The 20691-nt window shown below is 44.4% G+C and overlaps 1 protein-coding gene across 1 annotated transcript in view; it reads right to left on the bottom strand.

Moving 5' to 3' along the window:
- The window catches only part of LOC136652492 (vomeronasal type-2 receptor 26-like), a 31412-nt gene that overhangs the window by 3331 nt on the left and 7390 nt on the right, over positions 1–20691 (bottom strand). Inside the window, exon 2 of the mRNA XM_066629432.1 lies at positions 19318–19557. Coding sequence (XP_066485529.1) covers positions 19318–19557 — 240 coding nt within the window. The remainder of the gene's footprint in view (positions 1–19317; positions 19558–20691) is intronic.

Raw genomic sequence — 20691 nt, 5'->3', positions numbered from 1 at the left:
GTGGGGCCCACCTTTCATTGGAGCCCAACTCAAACCCCAGCTATCTATTTGATATTCTTCTCAATATAGGTCAGGGGTCGGCAACCTACGGCTCTAGAGCCGCATGCGGCTCTTTCAGCTGTCTGCTGCGGCTCCTCCGGGTGAAAGTGGCAAAGGGGGTAACAGAAGGCCCACATTGGTTTCCCCGCATTGGTTTCCCTTTTCAATTTTGCCCGCTCTGCAGGCTTAAGCTCCCTGCTTTTTCCTTCCCCAACTCTCCAGCAAGATGTCCTCCTCCTCAGCCATTGCGAACCCTTGCAGCCCGCCTTTCCCTGAGCAGGTCCCCACTCAATGCAAGGAGAGGCTTTTCCTCCACAGCAGAGGAGACATCCTGTGTGTCTACTCAGTAGTAAGCCCCATTACAGTGGATGAAGCTTACTCCCAGGAAAGGGTGCCTGGGATGGCAGTCTTGGAGCCTGCTCCTATGCGTGTCTACTCAGTTGTAAGCCACATTACAGTGGATGAAGCTTACTCCCAGGAAAGGGTGCCTGGAATGGCGACCTTGGAGCCTGCTTATGGCCAAGTGCAAGGGCGGGTGAGTGGGAGCCCGCGCAGGTCTGTTTGAGAGTAAGCCCCGATGTAGTCCCTGGGCTACTCCCAGGAAGGTGTGGAGGGCTGTAGCCTCAGCCTCCTCCTATGCAGGTCCACTCACAAGTAGTCATTGAGGCTTCCTCCCAGGAAAGTGTGGAGAGGACTGCAACCTGAGAGCTCCAACCAACTTGTCTGCTCAGAAGTCCCATTGTAGCCAATGGGGCTTACTCCCAGGATAGTGTGGAGAGGGTTGCAGCCTGAGTGAGGGAGGGCAGGCAGGCAGGCAGGGCAGAAGCAGGCCTGCCCCCCTTCTTCTCTTCCCCACCTCTGGAGTCTATGTCCTTTTTTCCTTCTAGCAGAGTGCCTCTGGAAGGTGGGGGGAGTTCTTTCATATCTATCTAAGAAAAGCAGGTGTCATAACCACCACATGTATTGAAATCCTGGAAGATCTGGTGAGGAGGTAGATGTGGTGACAGCAGTGGCCCCTTTAAGGGTAAGGCCTGGGCATCCAGCAGAGTGTGCTGCACAGCTGCAGCCACTTGAAGGCAATAGGGCCCTCAGGGATATAACAGGCATCTGAGGAAGGGGGTGTGGGTTGTAGAAGGAGTGCAGGTTGGAGGTAGGTGAGGAGAATGACTAACTTGGCTTATTGACTTTGACTTGGATACTCTGATTTGACTGACTTACTTTGGAATCTGACCTTGGACTGTGACTTGGCTTATTGACTTTGCACTCTGCCCTGGATACTCTGACTGACTTTGTGACTAATGGACTGCTGGAGACACTGGAGTTTGAAGTGTGGCTGCTGTGCCCAAGACCTGCTGATGACCCAGGGTCTGCTGTAGTGGTGGGAGGCTGCTGACAGGAGAGAGGGCCTCTGCAGGTTGAACAGGCAAGCTACCCTGGAAGTAGGGTCCAGCAGGACTGCAGGTCAGAACCAGGATCATTTGTTGGGGGGAAGAAGAGGAGTTAATTTGCTTAAAGTGGGCATAATTCTCCAGGCAGAGAATGGGATTGGATTCAGGCAAAACACCATAGAGGACTGGGCATCTGAAAACACAGGACAAGAATGTATGACAAAACTAACTAAAAGCTACAAGAGGGGACTACATTATAAAAATGGGACCTATCAGAGCATAAAGGTGAAAAAAAAAACCTATATGCAGTATTATCTTCATTTTAGTTGTCAAAAGGGTTCTGTGGCTCCTGAGGTTTTTTTCCCTCCAGAAAAGGGGTTCAAATGGCTCTTTGAGTGTTTAAGGTTGCCGACCCCTGATATAGGTATATTGATTTACCACCTTTTCCTCAATATAGATATTTGAATAATCAGCATGATAGGCTACTTGCCTTGCAAATATGTTTAAAATGATTTTATTCTGTGTCTGTAGAGGACAGGAATCACCCAGTAGAAGTTTAGGATAAAGTGGATGAGGATATTTACTTTAAGCATGTGTACTAATGGTGTAGTCATAGCAATCCTACAAACCCTGGATAATACCGATCTGTGACTCTAAGGCTGCAGTTTTATTCAGTGTTTCTCAAACTGTTGGTCAGAACCCATTCGGTGAGTCGCGAACCAATTTTGGATGGGTTCCCATTCATTTCAATGTATATTTTATTTTTAATATATGAGACTTTATGCTACCATGGTATGTATGTTGTGGAAATGTTTCAGATCTGTACTTTTAACAGGCTACTATGTATATGCTTTTAACAGTGATAGTCAATGGGTCTTACTCGAGGTAAGTGTGGATAGATTTACAGCTTCTTGGATGTTTGGGGACAATATAATAGTTAAAATTCATTTGGATATTAACTTTAGGTATATGTACTAATGGTTTGTTTCAGCATTCCTACAAGACTTGTACAATACCAACTGTGACTGTAAGGCTGCAATCCTACATACACTTTCCTGGCAGTAAGCCCATTTCAACATAGTGAGACTTATTTCTGAGTAGTCAGGTATACGATTGTGCTGCAGGGGTAAAATCCTTTGGTCACCCTACACTGCTAGGACTCACATTCCAGCATTGCAGGACACTTTCTGGCTGCCACAAATGGAAACTCAAGTAAGTTGTTGGCTGGGTTGGGTATTGGGCAGAGAGGAGGAGTAATAGGGCACTTCAGGGGAGGAACAGGGGTCGATCAGGGAGGGGAGGGGTTGATCTGGTGGGAGTCATGCATGTTGAATCCTATCCCCTAGTTTTCAAGCTTCCCCACTCTCTGGCTCTCCTCGGGCTTATACCAGTTATAGAGCTGGCATAGGTACAAGGAGACCCCTAGGCTGTCAGGGGGCCTATACAGAGGTCAGGGGAAAGTATGCTCCTTTACATCTCAAAGGCCTCTCAATCCTGCCCCCACCATAGCATGCAGTGCATGCCTCCAGGAATGCTCTCATGTTCAGGAATGTTCCCAAGCAAATGAAGAGGTGACCTTGCTGAAGGATTTTAGCCCTACCTGCTGAAATCTGCTATTCCACACAATGGCCTCATCATGGATGGTAAACTCTTGACTTGGAGAAATCTTTCCAACTTGGATCTTAAGGAAGGATTGATTGGGAAAAGTGACCCAGTTGATGACATCAAGTCCAGAAGACAGTTGCTGATTGGCAAACCAGACTTCATGGCCAGCACCATTATTAAAGTGGACATTCTTCAAAAAAGAGTGCATCTAGGTTGGACAAAAATAGAAAAGAGCTGATAGCTTCAATGTATATTGCGCAATGTGTTACCAAACCCCTGGTCAGAAAAGGCACCTGTAATCCGGAGATGTACAAGTTAAAAGAACTTTTTCATTTATTAATAACTATTAGAATACGCTTGGCAGTTCTTCCTCATCTTCCTCTCCTCTCAGCTCACCATCTTATCCAACATTTCCACATCTATGGGCCCAATCCAAACTTTGCAGCACTGATGCAACTATGCCAATGGGGCCTGCTCTGCATCCTGCAGTGTGGGGGTGTTCACAGAGGCCTTGTCAAGGTCAGGGAACAATTGTTACTTCACTTGGGGCTATGGTGCAGCTCATTGGTGCTGGAAACTTGCCTGCTTACACTTGAGGAGCCTCTCCTTGCTTCTGCTTTTTTGGATTGAAAGAGAGCCTCCTCACGTGTAAGCAGGCAGGTCAGCTGTGGCACTTTTCCAAGGGCTACAAAGGGGTGGTTCTGTCTCACCTGTGGCTTGAATCACAGGTTCCTATATTCCGCTTTTCTTACATTTTGGAACTTAAGGCTTCAACCCCATGCGGTTTCCGAGGAGTCAACCCCATTGAACACAATGGACTTACATCAGAGTAGACATGCATAGGCTCGGGCTATAAAGCAATGTGCATGTGATATCCGAGAGGTCTGTCATCAAACTTCTGCAAGTTTCAGATCTGCTTAGCTTTAGCAATGTGCCCCCCCCCCATGTGTCTGGGAACATGATTTCACCCACACCACCTTTTCACTCCACAGCAAGTTTACATAAAAGTGATTTCCACTGTGCTCCAATTATCTTCCTAGTAAGTGTGCTTGGGATTGCACCATACATAACCGTTTCAATACAGTGAGGAATATACCTGCCAGGGTTCAATGTTCAAAGGTTTGCCTGCGTCTCTGTTCAGCATTGTTTTCGGCCTGGATGCAAATACGGCATTTAAAGCATGTGCTACAGCATAGAGACCATTGTAAATACGGTAGCTCCCATCACTCATCTCCATCTCAAATACAGTCTGAGGCAGGCTCTCCAGTTTCTCCGCTCCTGTACAGTGTTTACAAGTTTTAATTTTCACATCACCGCAACACCTGAATGCCAATTTGTAAAAAAAGCAGAGAAATCGTGCAAGTGACTTTTTAGGCTTTAGAGTCTGAATGAAGTCCTGGAATCCTGGCACGGCCTTCATGGAGGTTGTGAAAGACAAAGTCCCATGGAATGTTTTTGCACAGAAGCCCTTAGTGTTAGCAATGCTGACGAAATCCCACTGAGGTGACGTGATCCAAACCTTCCCTATAAGACGTCTATGTACAAATTCAGCTACATATAAAATGGTTGCCAGTGGTTCCAGAGTTTGAGCGTCCCCGTCAACAATAACAACATTGGCTGCAGTGGATGAAAGTGTGGAGCGTATCCTGAGTATGTTTCGCAATATTGCATTTTGAGTGGGATCCCAATTAAGATCCTTGACAATGACAGTCCTTTCTAAGAATGCAACACAAATGCTTTTCCGGGCCAGCAATGGTGTCAGCCTCTGCAGGAAGCCTTCTCCAGTATCACCCTCTGAAACAATGAGACCAATCCATGTCCATTGGAAATGCAGCAGTAGCTGGACTATGCCGGTGTGCAGAGTACCTTCCCTTATTGCCATCCAGTATAGAGAAGGGAAATTATTGTTTGTGACTGGTTTCTCATACGTACCATAAGTAATCTAATGGGGGAAAACATGGCTCAGAACAGCTTAGAAAATTAACCATCGTTTTCCAAACCAAAGTATTTATTACAATCCAGAATTTTGCTTATCAATGAGATGCTAAGTATACTGAACAAAGTATCTTTGTATACATTCCTATCAATAAATTATAGTAAGTCTGCAATTATATGCACACTTTCCTGGGAGGGAGCCCGTAGACAGTGGCTTAGCTAAGGGGGTGCAGGGGGTAGCAGTTGCATCGGGCATCAAGCTTTAGAGGGACAACAAGCTGAGCTTGACACTAGTGACCAAAATTGTGAAAATATTGGTATGTATGAATAATAGCATCATGTTATATATCATTGGAAAGGTAATTTAATGCAGAATGCAATGAAAAAAATGGCATTGGAATATCTGTATTCTATCAAAAGTTGTGACCAATTAACCAGAAAATAAAAACAACTTTGACCCCAGGTAGCAAATAGATGCTAGGGTGTCAGGCTTTGTGTGGGGGCGAGGTGGTTGTCGTCCATGGAGCTTGGTTCCCTGCCTCCCAGGCCTTTCCAGCAAGGGAGAGGAGGCCTAACGAAGGGTGGCTTCTGAAGCCTCAGCTGGGTGACCAGAGGGAGGGGGTCACAGCACCCTTCTCCTCCTCGCTGTCTCTTGAGGGTGGTGTTCACCAGTGGGGCAGCAGGAACTGCTCCACACCTTGACCTCCTCACCCTCATCAGAGGCCTCAGTTATGAAGCCCTCTCTGCTCCACCCTTCCTCTCTCACCCTCCTCCCACTTCCTTACAGGGACCTGGCACTCTGGTCCCTGCCTCCCTTCTTTCCCTTGACTTTGGTGGAACAGGCAGCTGGGCGGGTGGTGCCAGGGTCCAGGCAGCCTCTCCTCCTCCCGAGGCTTTTGCTGCCAGTGGGGTCTCCCTCCCCCAGGCTCTCCAGGTAAGTCGTGGTGGGAGGGAGGCAGCGACCCCGATTATTATTGTTATTGTTATTGTTATTTTTATTATTTAGAGCTGGAGATCTCTCTGCCCACATCTGGGTTACAGATCAGTCATGTTATGTCCTCCTATACAACTGAGATCTCAAGAACCTCCTCAAATGGTTATTTCTTCTGAATAAACAACATACTTGTTGCATTGCATTGCCCCTTTGCAATTCTTTTCAAGCTAAAAAAAGGCATTCACTGATAAAATCTCAAATAATATAACAAGTGAAGAGCAGTTTTATGCCACCCATTCATGCATCTGAATGTACATACCTGTGGAAACTTGAAGTGACTAAGAATGTTGGCCATTTGGATGACATACTCTACCGTGAATCCCCCAATGACAGACAAGACATCACCTTTCTTACCACACTTGTAACTGGGCACATTCCTTTGTTGTTTGAAGAGTAGATCCAGGATGGACTTATATGTGGCCATTCCTTCAAAAAAGTTGTCATAGATTTTAAAGCCCAAGGTCACATTGGGCAAGAGGTTGGGATTCCTGTTGATCTCATGAATGGCAAAAAGGAAGGCCAGGACATGCTGGTAATGTTTGTACCCTATTCTGAAATGAGATTGACATTGAGGCAGAGATAAGGTCTAGCACATTGTCATGTGCACCACATATACATTTACAGTAGTACTACCCACAATGGCATTTCCTTAAGCACTGTTTTGCTACAGTGTTCTTCATCCTGGGTATGACTGACAGCTATTGTCAATCAGAGCAGTGTATTCGTCATCGTCAGGTTCTTGTCCCATCCAGAACAATGTCTTTTTAGTGCTGGTTTGCACAGCACTCAGTTTTAGGGGACAATGACACCCACACTATTGGACATATGCTTGTACAGTGAAAAACTCATCCCAAGTACAATAAGAAAAGGAAACAAAACTAAAGAGGTGTAAGGAAGAGGGGTGCAGGAATGGAGTTGTTCATCTGAGCAGAACAAAAATGATTACGTAAGGGAACATTTCTTCCTTTGCCCTGAAGTAAGTCTTAGCTGCTGCAATGGATCTACTGTGACTGTGATTTTGCTGGTGCAAGTCCAAGTGAATATGTGTAGGTAGTTTGTGGCCAAAAAGGGAGATAGGATATAAACAGAGGTGCTTTCAAAGATATCTGCTCTCTTCCTGACCATGGCATTGCCCCAACCCCACCCTGTTCTTCCCAACAAGCTGCACCTGTTGAAATTCCACCCCAGTGCAGTTGTTTGATCTCTAGTCTTCATATTTCAAATAGCATGATGGATACCAAACAAGAAATAACTTACGAGAAATTGCCTTTCTTCATTGCTGGTAGTGTCTGAAAATTAATTGCAGTGTGTACAGGATGTAAAAGAGAGAGGACCCCACCAATGACAGCATCTCCTAGCCTAGTATCCCCATAGCTTCCTTCAAATTCACATTCACTGGGCACATTCTCCCAACAGACGAGAGACTGGAAAAGCAGCAGCAGGAAGAGCAGAAACAGCCACTGGGCTGCAAATGCATGTCTAACCCAGCTGCATCTGAACTTCTGCATCCTGAACTACAGTTCCAGATACAATGAATTCTCTGTGGTTGGCATCCTGATGGAACCTCACAGGAACCTCACTCAGCAGCATGTGTGGTCACAGAGATTTCTCCCCAAAATGTTTTGAAGCAGAAATGTTCGGTGATCTCTGTTCCTCCGTGGGGCACTGATACAGTTCAGAATAGATCCACCTCCTTTTGAAATATGGATGCATTTCTTACCAACTGCGCAAGGAAGGAAATAATAGTACTTTGGATAATTACAGAGTATCTCAACGTCTCCCTGATCGTCTTTGTGAAATGAAAAACATAAATGTTTACAAAGATCAAATGGTATGCAATTTTGTGGAAGGCAGTCTGAATTGGGATCATGTTGAGATGTGGGTTGCCTTCATTGTGATTCCCATTCAGATTTCACCTCTTTCCATAGATTAATTGCTATATGTTAGATAGATCTGATAAATGAGTGCTAGGCAGATGGGCCAAATTTTATTATACTACATATGAAAACTGTTCTGTTGGAATTTTTTTAAAAAATAGTGGTGATAGTATTTAATGTAACAAAACAATGGTGGATGGTAGGGGCGTTTAGGACTTTAGGACATATGGTTACATTTCCAAACATGCTCCTTTGTGAAAATTTAAACAGAAAGAAGCACCAAACGGTTTGTCAAAGCAAACATCATTCTGTTTGAAATTGTGCAGCAGTTCCCAAACTGTGAGTCCAAAACCCACCAGTGGCACTTGACCCCATTTTTGTTTGGTTGTGAAACTGACAGGGCAGACTGTGCATCAAGGGTGCAACAACCTGCTAATCGGGAGGGGGGAGAGCACTCCTGCCCAATCACCATTATAGCCACATTCCTTGGCATTTAGAAATCAGGCTGCAGCCTCTCGGGCCTCTACAACGTTTGCAAACTGCTGGAATATTGTATAGTGGTGAGATCAGGAGTGGAACCAAAGCAAAGTCCAAAAGAACTGCAGCCACATCCTGAAACTTTTGCTCCATGTGGCAGGTCCTTCAACTGCTATTTGACTTCTAAAAAAATAAAAAAAGAAGGCAAAGCAGCCATCCCATGCTATGAATTTAGTGTTATATATTATTTACCCTGGCACTGACTTGGGTCTGAGGCCACTGACTCGGAATGGAGTCCCCACGCAGGCAGAATCAAGTCTGTCTCTGTCTGGGTGTTGTAGTTGGCAACCTTCAGTCTCGAAAGACTCTGGTATCACGCTCTGAATGGTGGTTCTGGAACAGCATCTAGTGTGGCTGAAAAGGCCGATTCGGGAGTGACAATCCCTTCCACACCGGGAGCAAGTGCAGTCTGTCCCTGGTCTGCCTCCCTGGCTATGGGCCTTCCTTCTTTGCCTCTTTGCCTCAGGCTGTTGGCTAAGTGTCTCTTCAAACTGGGAAAGGCCATGCTGCACAGCCTGCCTCCAAGCAGGCCGCTCAGAGGCCAGTGTTTCCCACCTGTTGAGGTCCACTCCTAAGGCCTTCAGATCCCTCTTGCAGATGTCCTTGTATCGCAGCTGTGGTCTACCTGTAGGGCGCTTCGCTTGCACGAGTTCTCCATAGAGGAGAGCCTTTGGGATCCGGCCATCATCCATTCTCACGACATGACCGAGCCAACGCAGGCGTCTCTGTTTCAGCAGTGCATACATGCTAGGGATTCCAGCACATTCCAGGACTGTGTTGTTTGGAACTTTGTCCTACCAGGTGATGCCAAGTATGCATCGGAGGTAGCGCATGTGGAAAGCGTTCTGTTTCCTCTCCTGTTGTGAGCGAAGAGTCCATGACTCGCTGCAGTACAGAAGTGTACTCAGGACGCAAGCTCTGTAGACCTGGATCTTGGTATGTTCCATCAGCTTCTTGTTGGACCAGACTCTCCAACAGAGAGTCTGGTCTGGGTGTGTTTGCTTACTTTTTTTGATGTGTGAAAGACATTGTGGTGCCATCATGCCGTCCGGGCAAGCAGCAGGGCATTTCCAGCCAGAAGGCAGGGAAGACTTAATGTTTTGGTTTTGCATTGAGAAGGAGGTGGGGGGAGGCAGGTGGGCTCCCTTGTCCAACTCTGAAGGAACCAGTGATAATTGGAAGAAGGTTTTTCCCCTGGACGAGTGAGGGAAGAAGGCGGCGGGGGTGGTGGTAATTCACAGCCATCCAGGAGTAATAGCATGGTTTCAGCAGGCTCATTGAATGACTGGTCACAATGAAACTACTTATGAGTAGAGCTGCAAAGGAGTGGGTCATACTGGTAAGCCTTCCCCCTGATGCATGGACCCTCCTCCCTTGTGCCACTTCTCTCTGTGCACTCACAGTTTGTTCCACCCCCTCCCACCTTGTTTACAGATATGATGGGGGCATCAGGGGAGTATTAAATGAGAACTCCAACATTCACATAAACATACACCCTGCCAGCAGCTCCATTTTTGTCCACAGAGCTGCAGTTGCCTTTTTTACCTAAAAAGTCCGGACTTGAGTCTTTTAGAGTCCCCAGAATGCTCTAGGCTACTCGGAAAGTCGACTTGTTCGGGCTCCTTTTTGAGTCAAGTTAAAGGGGTTGGAGACTCACAGCTTGACTCAAGTCAAGCTGCACTGGTTTTGCCCATCTCTGGATTTGTACACCTGGATTTGTAAGAATGGATGGAATACAAGTCTCTGGATTTGTAAGAATGATGGGAGGTTGGAAGCATATGTTGGACAAGAATTCCTCATTTTCCTTTTGAGCACTTCATTGCTTTGGGACAGGGGAAAGACCAAATGCAGCAAGGAATGGGCATCTTTGGGATTAATGTGATGCAAAGCCTCTGAAGTCTTTCAAGTTGCCTCCCTTGTTGCAGCTGTAATCAGTGTTCCCTTTAAGAAGCAGTGCATCCTAAATTAAGTGTTTGGAGAAGAGCAGGCCAATACAAAGGCAAATGTTATGGTTTTAGGGTGGACTAATATATGCAACTATTTCCTGGAAAATCTGTGCACTGCCACTTACCTGTCTGGATAGACATCATATCATCTGGACACGGAGTACAATCATAGCAACAGATTGCTTCCCCCTCTCGAACCGCCTTGCTGTGTCCAACACGGCAGCTCTCAACACAGGTTGAACGAGGCAGATTCTAAGAGCAAAGAATGAGGAGAAACGCTGAAGCCAATGTTGGATGCCCACCAGCATGACCATCCTTCCCTTTCAGTGCACATCACCTTATCGAGAGCAGCTCACCTGACCAGCAACAGATTACTCCCCTGCTGCGAGTGACCTCTTGAAGACTCCTGTTCTATTGGATTTCAGGGAGAGTTCTATTCTCACATTTTGGTAGAGTGGTTTCTTTTTCCTACCAAGGCTCAAAAGAGCTCAGGGCAGAGCCAAATGAAACAGGAAATACATCAGTATTTGGTTTTACTTCCAAAGGGCCCTTTGCTAGCAGGAGACATAGCATGCTTTTATTTCATCAGGGGACTGGCACATCGCTCTGGCATTCCTGGCCCCTGTGCTGCCCCAGGCCAGGACCACAGAATGTTGCCCGCCCAGTGGTTGCTACCCCTTACCATCACATCCAGGAGGCACGTGGTCTCCTCTGGCCTTCCAGAGGCCTTCAAGTGCTTTTAAACATCACTTCCCGTTTTTGTCAGAAAACCAGAAGTGACAGTTTGAAGGGTTTTTCAGAAGGCCTTGTGCCGCCATCCCGGTTCCAGGAAGGACTTCAGAGGGCAGCCGAAAATGGTGATTGGGAGATGTGGATGGTGGTGGGGGTGCGAATGGCAGCTAACTGTGGTTCAGGATTGATTAGGTCGGTCAGGTGTGTCCCCATTCACTTCATTTTAAGCATATTAAACTTGATGCTACCATGGTATGCATGTTGGGAAATGTGGCAGATCTGACATGCGCAACCTCCACAGCCCCCAGAATGCCTTTGGAGGTCACCCAAAAGCAGTAGTGAGGTGGCATGGATGGCAGCAGGGGTGAGGATGGTGGCATGGGGACTGGCCGGCTCTGAGGGGTGGTGCTCCATTGCATTTTACCTCCTCCCCAGATATGCCAGTACCCAATGGCAATTAGATTCTGAAGGGGTAACGTCTAAGAATAAAAAAATAGGGACATAAGTAGAAGCTCTTTTAATGTCCCCCACTATGGCCATCCTTCTTTCTCCAGTAGGCTTCAACTTGTTAAAACTTGTACATGGGACACAAACTTGAAGTCGGACCCACCTCAAAACCCAGCTATCTATTTGTTATTTATCTCAATGTTTATCTCAATATAGGTATTTGGTTAATCAACATGACATGCTATGTGCCTTGCAAATATATCTAAAATAGTTTTATTCTGTGTTTTATTTATTTTAGCCCCGAGACCCACTTTTTAGAGTGACAATCTATTGGGACCCACAAGAAGTGATGTCATTAACCTGGAAGTGATCTTATGGCTTCTAGTGACATCATCAAGCAGGAACATTTTTCACTCCCCCATGCAACAAAATTAGAGTAAATAAGTACATTAAAAGATTACAGATTGACTTAAAATAAAGAACAACCCTCCCAAGCTGTTGCCAATCTGTTTTTAAAAAATGCCCCAAACATGGAAAAGGTTGCAATCCTATTTACACTTACCTGGGTGTTATCCCCATTGACTATCATTGTTAAAGGCATATCCATAATAGCCTGTTAAAAGTGCAGATCGGTAACATTTCCACAAATGCAGTCACATGCATCTAATATATTAAAAATAAAATACACCTTGAAATGAATGGAGGCCCACCTGAAATTGACTCGTGACCCACCTTGCGGGTCCTGACCCACAGTTTGAGGATTCAATTCAGCACAGTGAGACTTACCTCTGAGTAGGCAGGCATAGGATTGCTCTGTAAGGGTACAATCCTGTAGTCACCCTGCACTGCCAGAACTCACATTCCAGCATTGCAGGACACTTTGTGGCAGCACAAAAGCCGGGCCTCTGTTGCGTGCTGTCAGGCCACTGCCACAAATGGTGAGCAGCGCAGACTGCACAGCTGTGGCTTCAGGAGTCTCTACCAACCCAAGCATGTTGTTGCCAGGGGTGGGCCATGGGCAGAGAGGAAGAGTAATGGGGTGCTTCAGGGGAGGAACCAGGGTGTGACAGGGAAGGAAAGGGTTGATCTGATGGCAGTCATGCATTTCGGATCCAATCCCCTATTTTTCAACCTGCCCCACCCTTCAGATCTCCTTGGGCTTTTACCAATTATGTAGCTGGCATAGGTACAAGGAGACCCATAAGCTGTCAGGGGGCCTAAGCAGAGGTAAGGGGACAATATGTTCCCTTACATCTCAAAGGCCTCTCAATCATTCCCCCACCATAGCATGCCCCCACCATAGCATAGCGTCCAGGAACGCTCAAGTGCTCAGGAATGCTTGGGTGGTGTAGATAAAATCATGTTCCCAGACAACCTTGCTGAAGGATTTTAGCCCTACCTGCTGAAATCTGCTATTCCACACAATTGCATCATCGTGGATGGTAAACTCTAGACTTGGAGACATCTTTCCAACTTGAATCTTAAGGAAGGATTGATTAGGGAAAGTGACCCAGTTGATGACTTCAAGTCCAGATGACAATTCCTCATGGGGAAACCAGGCTTCATAGCCAGCACCATTGTTAAAGCGGACATTTTTCAGAAAAGAGTGCATCTAGATTGGACAAAAATGGAAAATAGAAAACAGATGATAGCTTCATATTGTGCACTTTATTACCAAACCCCTTATCAAAAAAAAGATACCTGTAAACCTAAGATGTACAAGTTACAAGAGCCTTTTAGTCATTCATTAAAACAGAATAGGCTTGGTAGATCTTCCTCTTCTTCCTCTCTTCTCAGCTCACCATCATGTCCAACATTTCATTATCTATGGGCCCAATCCTATTCAACTTTCTAGTACTGATGCCAATGGGGCATGCAATACATCCTGCAGTGTGGGGGTAGTCACTGAGACCGAGGGGCAACAAAGCAAGTGCATTGGTGCTGAAAAGCTGGATGGGTTGAGCCCTATTGAAGTATTTCATTTGTTCCTCTACTCAGTGGTTTTCAGGGAGCTTTGTGTTAACAATACTAGTGGCTGGTTTTCACAATTAAATATTTATATTCCACCTTTCTTTCATTTTGCAACTTAAAGCATTGCATCTGGGATACCCAGTTGGTCTGTCTTCAAAGTCCTGCAAGATCCAGATCTGCTTAGCTTCCGCAGTGCATCCACCCCATGTGCCCAGGGACATGTTTTCACCCACACCACCCGTTCCATCCACAGCAATTTCATTTAGAAGCACCTTTCATTCTGCTCAGTAGCAAGGTTTTTCCTAGTAGCAGTATCATACATAACCATATCAATACAGTGAGGAATATACCTGCCAGGGTTCAATGTTCAACAGTTTGGTTGTGTCTCTGTTCAGCATTGTTTTTGGTATGGGCATATATGTGGCATTTAAAGCATGAGCTACAGCATAGAGAGCATTGTAAATGCGGTAGCTCTGATCACTCATCTCCATCTCAAACAGAGAATCAGGCAGGCTTTCCAGTTTCTCCTCTCCTGTACAGTGTTTACAAATTTTTACTTCCCCATCATGGCAACACCTGAATGCATATTTGTAGAAAAAGCAGAGAAAACGTGTGAGTGACTTATCAGGCTTTAGAGTCTGAAGGAAGTCCTGGAATCCTGGCACGGGCCTTGTGGAGGTTGTGAAAGACAAAGTCCCATGGAATGTTTTTGCACAGAAGCCCTCAGTGGAAAGAGCTTTGATGAAATCCCACTGAGGTGACGTGATCCAAACCTTCCCTATAAGACGTCTATGTATAAATTCAACTACGTATAAAATGATTGCCAGTGGTTCCAGAGTTTGAGCGTCCCCATCAACAATAACAACATTGACTCTCGTGGATACAAGTGTGGAGCACATCCTGAATATGTTTTGCATTAATGCATTTTGAGTGTTATCCAAATTAAGATCCTTGGCAAGGATAGTCCTTTCTAAGAAGGCAACACAAATGCTGTTCCGGGCCAGCAATGGGGTCAGCCTCTGCAGGAAGCCTTCTCCACTATCATCCTCTGAAACAATGAGGCCAATCCATGTCCATTGGAAATGCAGCAGTAGCTGGACTATGCCGGTGTGCAGAGTACCTTCCCTTATTGCCATCCAGTATATAAAAGGAAAATTATTTCTTGTGCCTGGTATCTCATGTTCCATACGTAATCTAACAGGGGGAAACATAACTCATAACAGGTTTGAAAATTAACCTCAGTTTTCCATACCAAAGTGTTTATTACAATCCAGGCTGCAATCCTACCCACACTTACAAGTAAGTCCCATTTACAATCATTGTTAAAAGATTATACATAGTAGCTTGTGAAAAGCTTGTTTAAAGGTCCCCAAATGCAGTCACATACCATAGTAGCATCAAGTCTAATATATTAAAAATGAGATATTGAAACGAATGGGGACCCACCTGAAATGGGCTCGCAACCCACCTATTGGGTCCTGACCCATAGTTTGAGAAACACTGTTCTAAGTATAATGAACAATGTATCTTTGTAGACATTCCCATCAATGAATTATAGTAAGTCTGCAATCCTATACGCACTTTCCTGGGAGGAAGCCCCATCGAACACAATGAGACTTACTTCTGAGTAGTCATGCATAGGGTTGTGCTCCAAATGAGTTATAACACATTTCCTTTCACCGTGTCCACAAGCCATCACTTAATGTCCTGAAATGGGTAATGTATTTGATTCAGACCAAGCTATTGTTTTGCTGAGCTTCAAGTTTCCATTTTTTGAAAGATTAAAATCACCTCTTTGGTTTGCATCCCCAGAATATAATACATGACTAAGCAGTATTGAAATCAGTGCGACCAGATTGGCGTGCTTAAGCTTAAGAACAGTGTATATAATGAGCTGCATTTATGACACATTTTCTTGGGATACAAACCTGGGTGCTATACACTGAAAAGCATGTTTAGGGCAGGAGGTCTGGCTCAGTGGTAGAGCTGCTGCCTTGTATGCCTGAAGATCTGGGGACACCAATTCGAAACAACCAGAACTATCTGAGAGCTGTCGACATGCTGATAACGAGTTGACCATCAGTGGCAGGGATCAGTTGCTGTCAAGTTGCATGGGAGGTGAAGCGGCCAGAGGGAGGCCAGACTGGGAAGGAATTCAGCTGTAATGAGGCTTTCTATGAAAGATCAGAACTATTTCATTATAAAGGTTCCTACGGGGTTTGGAAAACCTTGCTATTCAAACCACCTGGAATTAAAGTCTGAGGAGAAATCTGATGCCCAAGAAAGGCAGTATATAAACACTATTATTATTATTATTATTATTATTATTATTATTATTATTATTATTATTATTATTATTATTATTATTGTTGTTGTTGTTGTTGTTGTTGTTGTTGTTGTTGTTGTTGTTGTTATTATTATTATATTCACATCAAAATGACATCAAAATGACAGCTGATAATGATCATGTACACAAAAAACCCACAACATTTATCAGCTGGTAAATCCTCATTCACATGGAGATCTGCCTGACATCTAGGTGTAGATGAGGTACCGACCAAAGATGGATGCTGTGCCAATCATGGCGGTCCTCTGTAATATGACTGTTGCTATTGCCGGGGCGTCCAGTTGTGCAAAGTACTCGTTAAATTTTGTTGATGATGATGATGATGATGATAATTGCATTGGAACAGCAGTTCCAACAAACTACCCAGTTCCACAAGAGTCAGCGATTGTTCTACAAATTGCTCCAAAAAGGAAGTGCAGTGCGGAACAACGAGGGTCCAAATAATGAAGAGACTTTAAAATTCTGGAAAGACATCTGGGAGAACCTGGTTGAACAAAAGAAAAATGCTTCGTGGATTAAGGATGTTAACAAGAACAACAGCAAGAAACAAATGGATAATGTAATTACAGAGCAAATGGCAAAACAACATGCAAAGACTGTTAAAAACTGGAGCGCACCTGGACCAGATGAAGGACATGGGTTCTGGCTGGAATACTTGAGGAGTCTCCATCACCGCATTGCAGTGCAATTCAATCACATGCTCCAAAATGCAACTACTGAAGACTGGATGAGAAAAGGGCAAACCTTTTTGATCCTGAAAGATGTGGAAAAAGGCAATGTGCCCAGCAACTATCGCCCTATTACGTGCCTTCCAACTACCTTCAACTTCTCACAAAAATCATTGCAACTTCGAGATACAACCACCTGATGCTACATTCTCTCCACCCAACCGAGCAAAAAGGCAACTTTAAGGAATCCAGAGGCACAAAAGACCAACTGCTGATAGATAAAATGATCTTGAAAAACTGTAAACGACGAAAAACGAACCCCAGAATGGCCTGGATTGATTACAAGAAGGCCTTTGACTCCTTGCCTCACAGCTGGATCAACACCTGCCTGGAAAAATACAGAATCAGTGAAAACATCCGAAAGTTCATAAAGCAGAGTATGAAAAAGTTGACTGCTCTTTTATTGGAGAAGAAATAGGCCAAGTCAACATCAAGAGAGGAATTTTTCAGGGTGATTCATTGTCACCCCTGTTTAACTTTGCTCTTATTCCTCTGACAGATATTTTGAACCAAACAGGACTGGGCCATAACGTATCAGTGCAGGCAGGCAAAATAAGTCACCTTCTGTATATGGACGACATGAAATTATACGCCAGAAGCCCTGTTGAACTCGAGTCCTTGTTGAATACAGTGCGGATGTTCAGTACAGACATACAGCTGAATTTTGGACTTGATAAATATGCAATATTGTCATTGCAGCGTGGGAAAGTACAACAGCTGGAAGGTATCAAACTCGCCAACGGTGACATAATAAAAGTGCTTGCACATGATGGCCAGTACAAATATCTTGGCATACTTGAATGCGACAATATACTGCACTATATATAGTGCAATATAGTGCAATATAGTGCACAAAAGAGTAAAAAATGTGACTCAGCGAGAGTACTTAAGGAGAGTATGAAAAGTGCTTAAATCAAAACTGAACTCTGGGAACATCATAAAGGCAATAAACACGTGGGCCATTCCAGTGCTTAGGTATACAGCTGGCATTGTTGAATGGACCCAAAATGAAGTTGAGACTCTTGACCGAAAAACCTGTCAACTGATGAACATTTACCACTCGCTGCATCCTAGAAGTGACGTTGACCAACTGTACCTACCGAGGAAGTTCGGAGGCCAGGGGCTTTTGCAAGTACAACAAACAGTAGAAGAGGAAAAGCAAGGACTGAATGACTATATCATGAGAAGCTTGGAAAAGTTGATAAAAGCAGTTCAGTTGGAAAATCTGATGAAAGTTACAGAAAGCAAAGAGGAGTACAAAAAGCAAGAATATGAAAAATGGGTCAATAGCTGGAGAGAAAAGCCATTACACAGACAATTCATTAAAGGTATAGAAGGCAAGAGCAATAACAGCTTGAGTTGGGCATGGTTAAGAACAGGTACCATCAAGAAGGAGACTGAAGGACTGATTCTAACCACACAAGATCAAGCTCTGTAAAAATGAATGTAACGAAGACAAAAATACAACGCACCAGTGATTATAGTAAATGACGTTTGTGCAAAAAATGGGACAAAACAATCAATCATCTTATTTGCGAATGTCCCAAAATAGCCAACACTGATTACAAAGAACAGCACAATAATGTGGCCAAATTAGTTCACTGGGCCTTATGTAAAACATACAAAATACCCGCGTCAGAAAAGCCCTGGCAACACCATGTAGAAAGGGTAGTAGAGAATGAAGAGGTCAAAATGTGTGGGACTTTTGGATACAGACTGACAGACGCGTGGAGGCCAATACTCCAGATATTACCATCACAGAAGCCAGGCGCGTGTTAATCATCGTTGTCGCCATTCCTGGCGACTTGCGAATTTTGGAGAAAGAACAAGAGAAAGTATCCAAATACCACGACCTGTGCATAGAATTGACATGTATCTGAAAGAAGCATGTAAAAGTGCCAATAGTAATTGTGGTGGTAATTGGCAACCTTCAGTCTCGAAAGACTATGGTATAAGCCTACAGCACCTGATATTCCCAGGTGGTCTCCCATCCAAGTACTAACCAGGCCTGACCCTGCTTAGCTTCCAAGATCAGACAAGATCAGGCATGTGCAGGGTAACAAATAGTAATTGGTGCACTAGGAACACTATCAACACAATTTAACGAGTACTTTGCACAACTGGGTGCCCTGGCAATAACACTAGTTGAATTACAGAAGACTGCCATAATTGGCAAGGCATCCATCCTTCATCAATACCACATCTACACCTAGATGTCAATCAATCAATCAATCAACAGTATTTATATACCGCTTTTCAACTAAAAGTTCACAAAGCGGTTTACAGAGAAAAATCAAATAACGTAAATGGCTCCCTGTCCCAAAAGGGCTCGCAATCTAAAAAGATGCAAATGAATACCAGCAGACTGCCACTAGAACAGACAGTGCTGGGGTGAGGTGGGTCAATTACTCTCCCCCTGCTAAAAAAAGGAGCACCCACTTGAAAAAGTGCCTCTTACCCAATTAGCAGGGGTAAGATGTCAGGCAGATGTCCGTGTGGATGAGGATTTACCAGCAGATAAAAGTTGTGTTTTTTGTGTGTATACGATCATTATCAGCTGTTTTGTCATTTTGATGTGAATAAAATAAATTATTATTATTATTATTATTATTAAGAGCTCGAGGTCTGTCTGCCCACATCTGGGTTGCTGGTCAGTCATTTGATGTTCTCCTATACAACTGAGATCTCAAGGACCTCCTCAAATGGTCATCTCTTCTGAATAAGTGAAGAGCAGTTTTATGCCATCCATTCATGCATCTGAATATACATACCTGTGGAAACTTGTAGTGGCTAAGAATGTTGGCTGTTTGGATGACATACTCTACCATGAATCCTCTAATGACAGACAAGACATCACCTTTCTTACCACACTTGTAATTGGGCACATTCCTTTGCTGTTTGAAGAGTAGGTTCAGGATGGACTTGTATGTGACCATTCCTTCAAAAAAGTTGTCATAGATTTTAAAACCCACTGTCACGTTGGGCAAGAGGTTGGGATTCCTGTTGATCTCCTGAATGGCAAAAAGGAAGGCCAGGACATGCTGATAATGCTTGTACTCTCTTCTGAAATCAGATTGACATTGAGGCAGAGATAAGGTGTAGCTGATTGTCATGTGCACCACATAAACATTTATTTATTTTAGAGATTGATATCCCGCCTTTCTATTCAATGAAGAACACTCAAGGTGGCTCACAATGAAGAACACATTCAAAAAATAACATATACATATATAAAAGACATTAAAACAATAAAACACAATAAAAACCTGGATCCCAAATTAAAATCCATTTTACAAGTGCCATGCCCCCTGGTGTCAGCATAAAAGGCCTCCCTAAATAAAAAGGTCTTAAGCCCCCGCCGAAAGGACGGGGAGGGAGCTGTTCACAATTCCAGGGGTTTTGCAGTAGTACCACCCACAATGGCATTTCCTTGAGCACTGTTTTGCTACAGTGTTCTTCATCCTGGGCATGACTGACAGCTATTGGCAATCAGAGCAGTGTATTCTGGCCAGTCAGTGTCAGGTTCTTGTCCCATCAAGAACAATGTCATTTTTAGTACTGGTTGGCACAGCACTCAACTTTAGAGGACAAGGACACCCACACTATTGGATACGCTTGTACAGTGAAAAACTCATCCCAAGTACAATGAGAAAAGGAAACAAAACTAAAGAGGTGTAAGGAAGAGGGGTGCAGGAATGGAGTTGTTCATCTGACCAGAACAAAAATGATTACGTAAGGGAACATTTCTTCCTCTGTCCTGAAGTAAGTCTTAGCTGCTGCAATGGATCTACTCAGACCTGTGCCAGTGATGTTGCTGGTGCCAGTCCAAGTGTTTAAATGCACTTAGTCTGTGGCCAGGAAAGGGGCTAGGATATCAACAGAGCTGCTTTCAATGCTCTCTGCTCCCTTCTTGGCCATGGCACAGCCCCATCCCCAAACTGTTCTTCCCAACAAGCTGCACCTGTTGAAATGCCACCCCAGTGCAGTCTTTTGTTCCCTAGTCTTCATGTTTCAAGTAGAGTGATGGCTACCAAACACAAAATAACTTACGAGAAATTGACTCCCTCCATTGCTGGTAGTCTCTGAAAATTGATTGCAGTGTGTACAGGACGTAAAAGAGAGAGGACCCCTCCAATGACAGCATC

This window comes from Tiliqua scincoides, chromosome 5 (assembly GCF_035046505.1).
Source record: "Tiliqua scincoides isolate rTilSci1 chromosome 5, rTilSci1.hap2, whole genome shotgun sequence".
Lineage (NCBI taxonomy): Eukaryota > Metazoa > Chordata > Lepidosauria > Squamata > Scincidae > Tiliqua > Tiliqua scincoides.
This window is presented reverse-complemented; position numbering and strand designations above follow the sequence as displayed.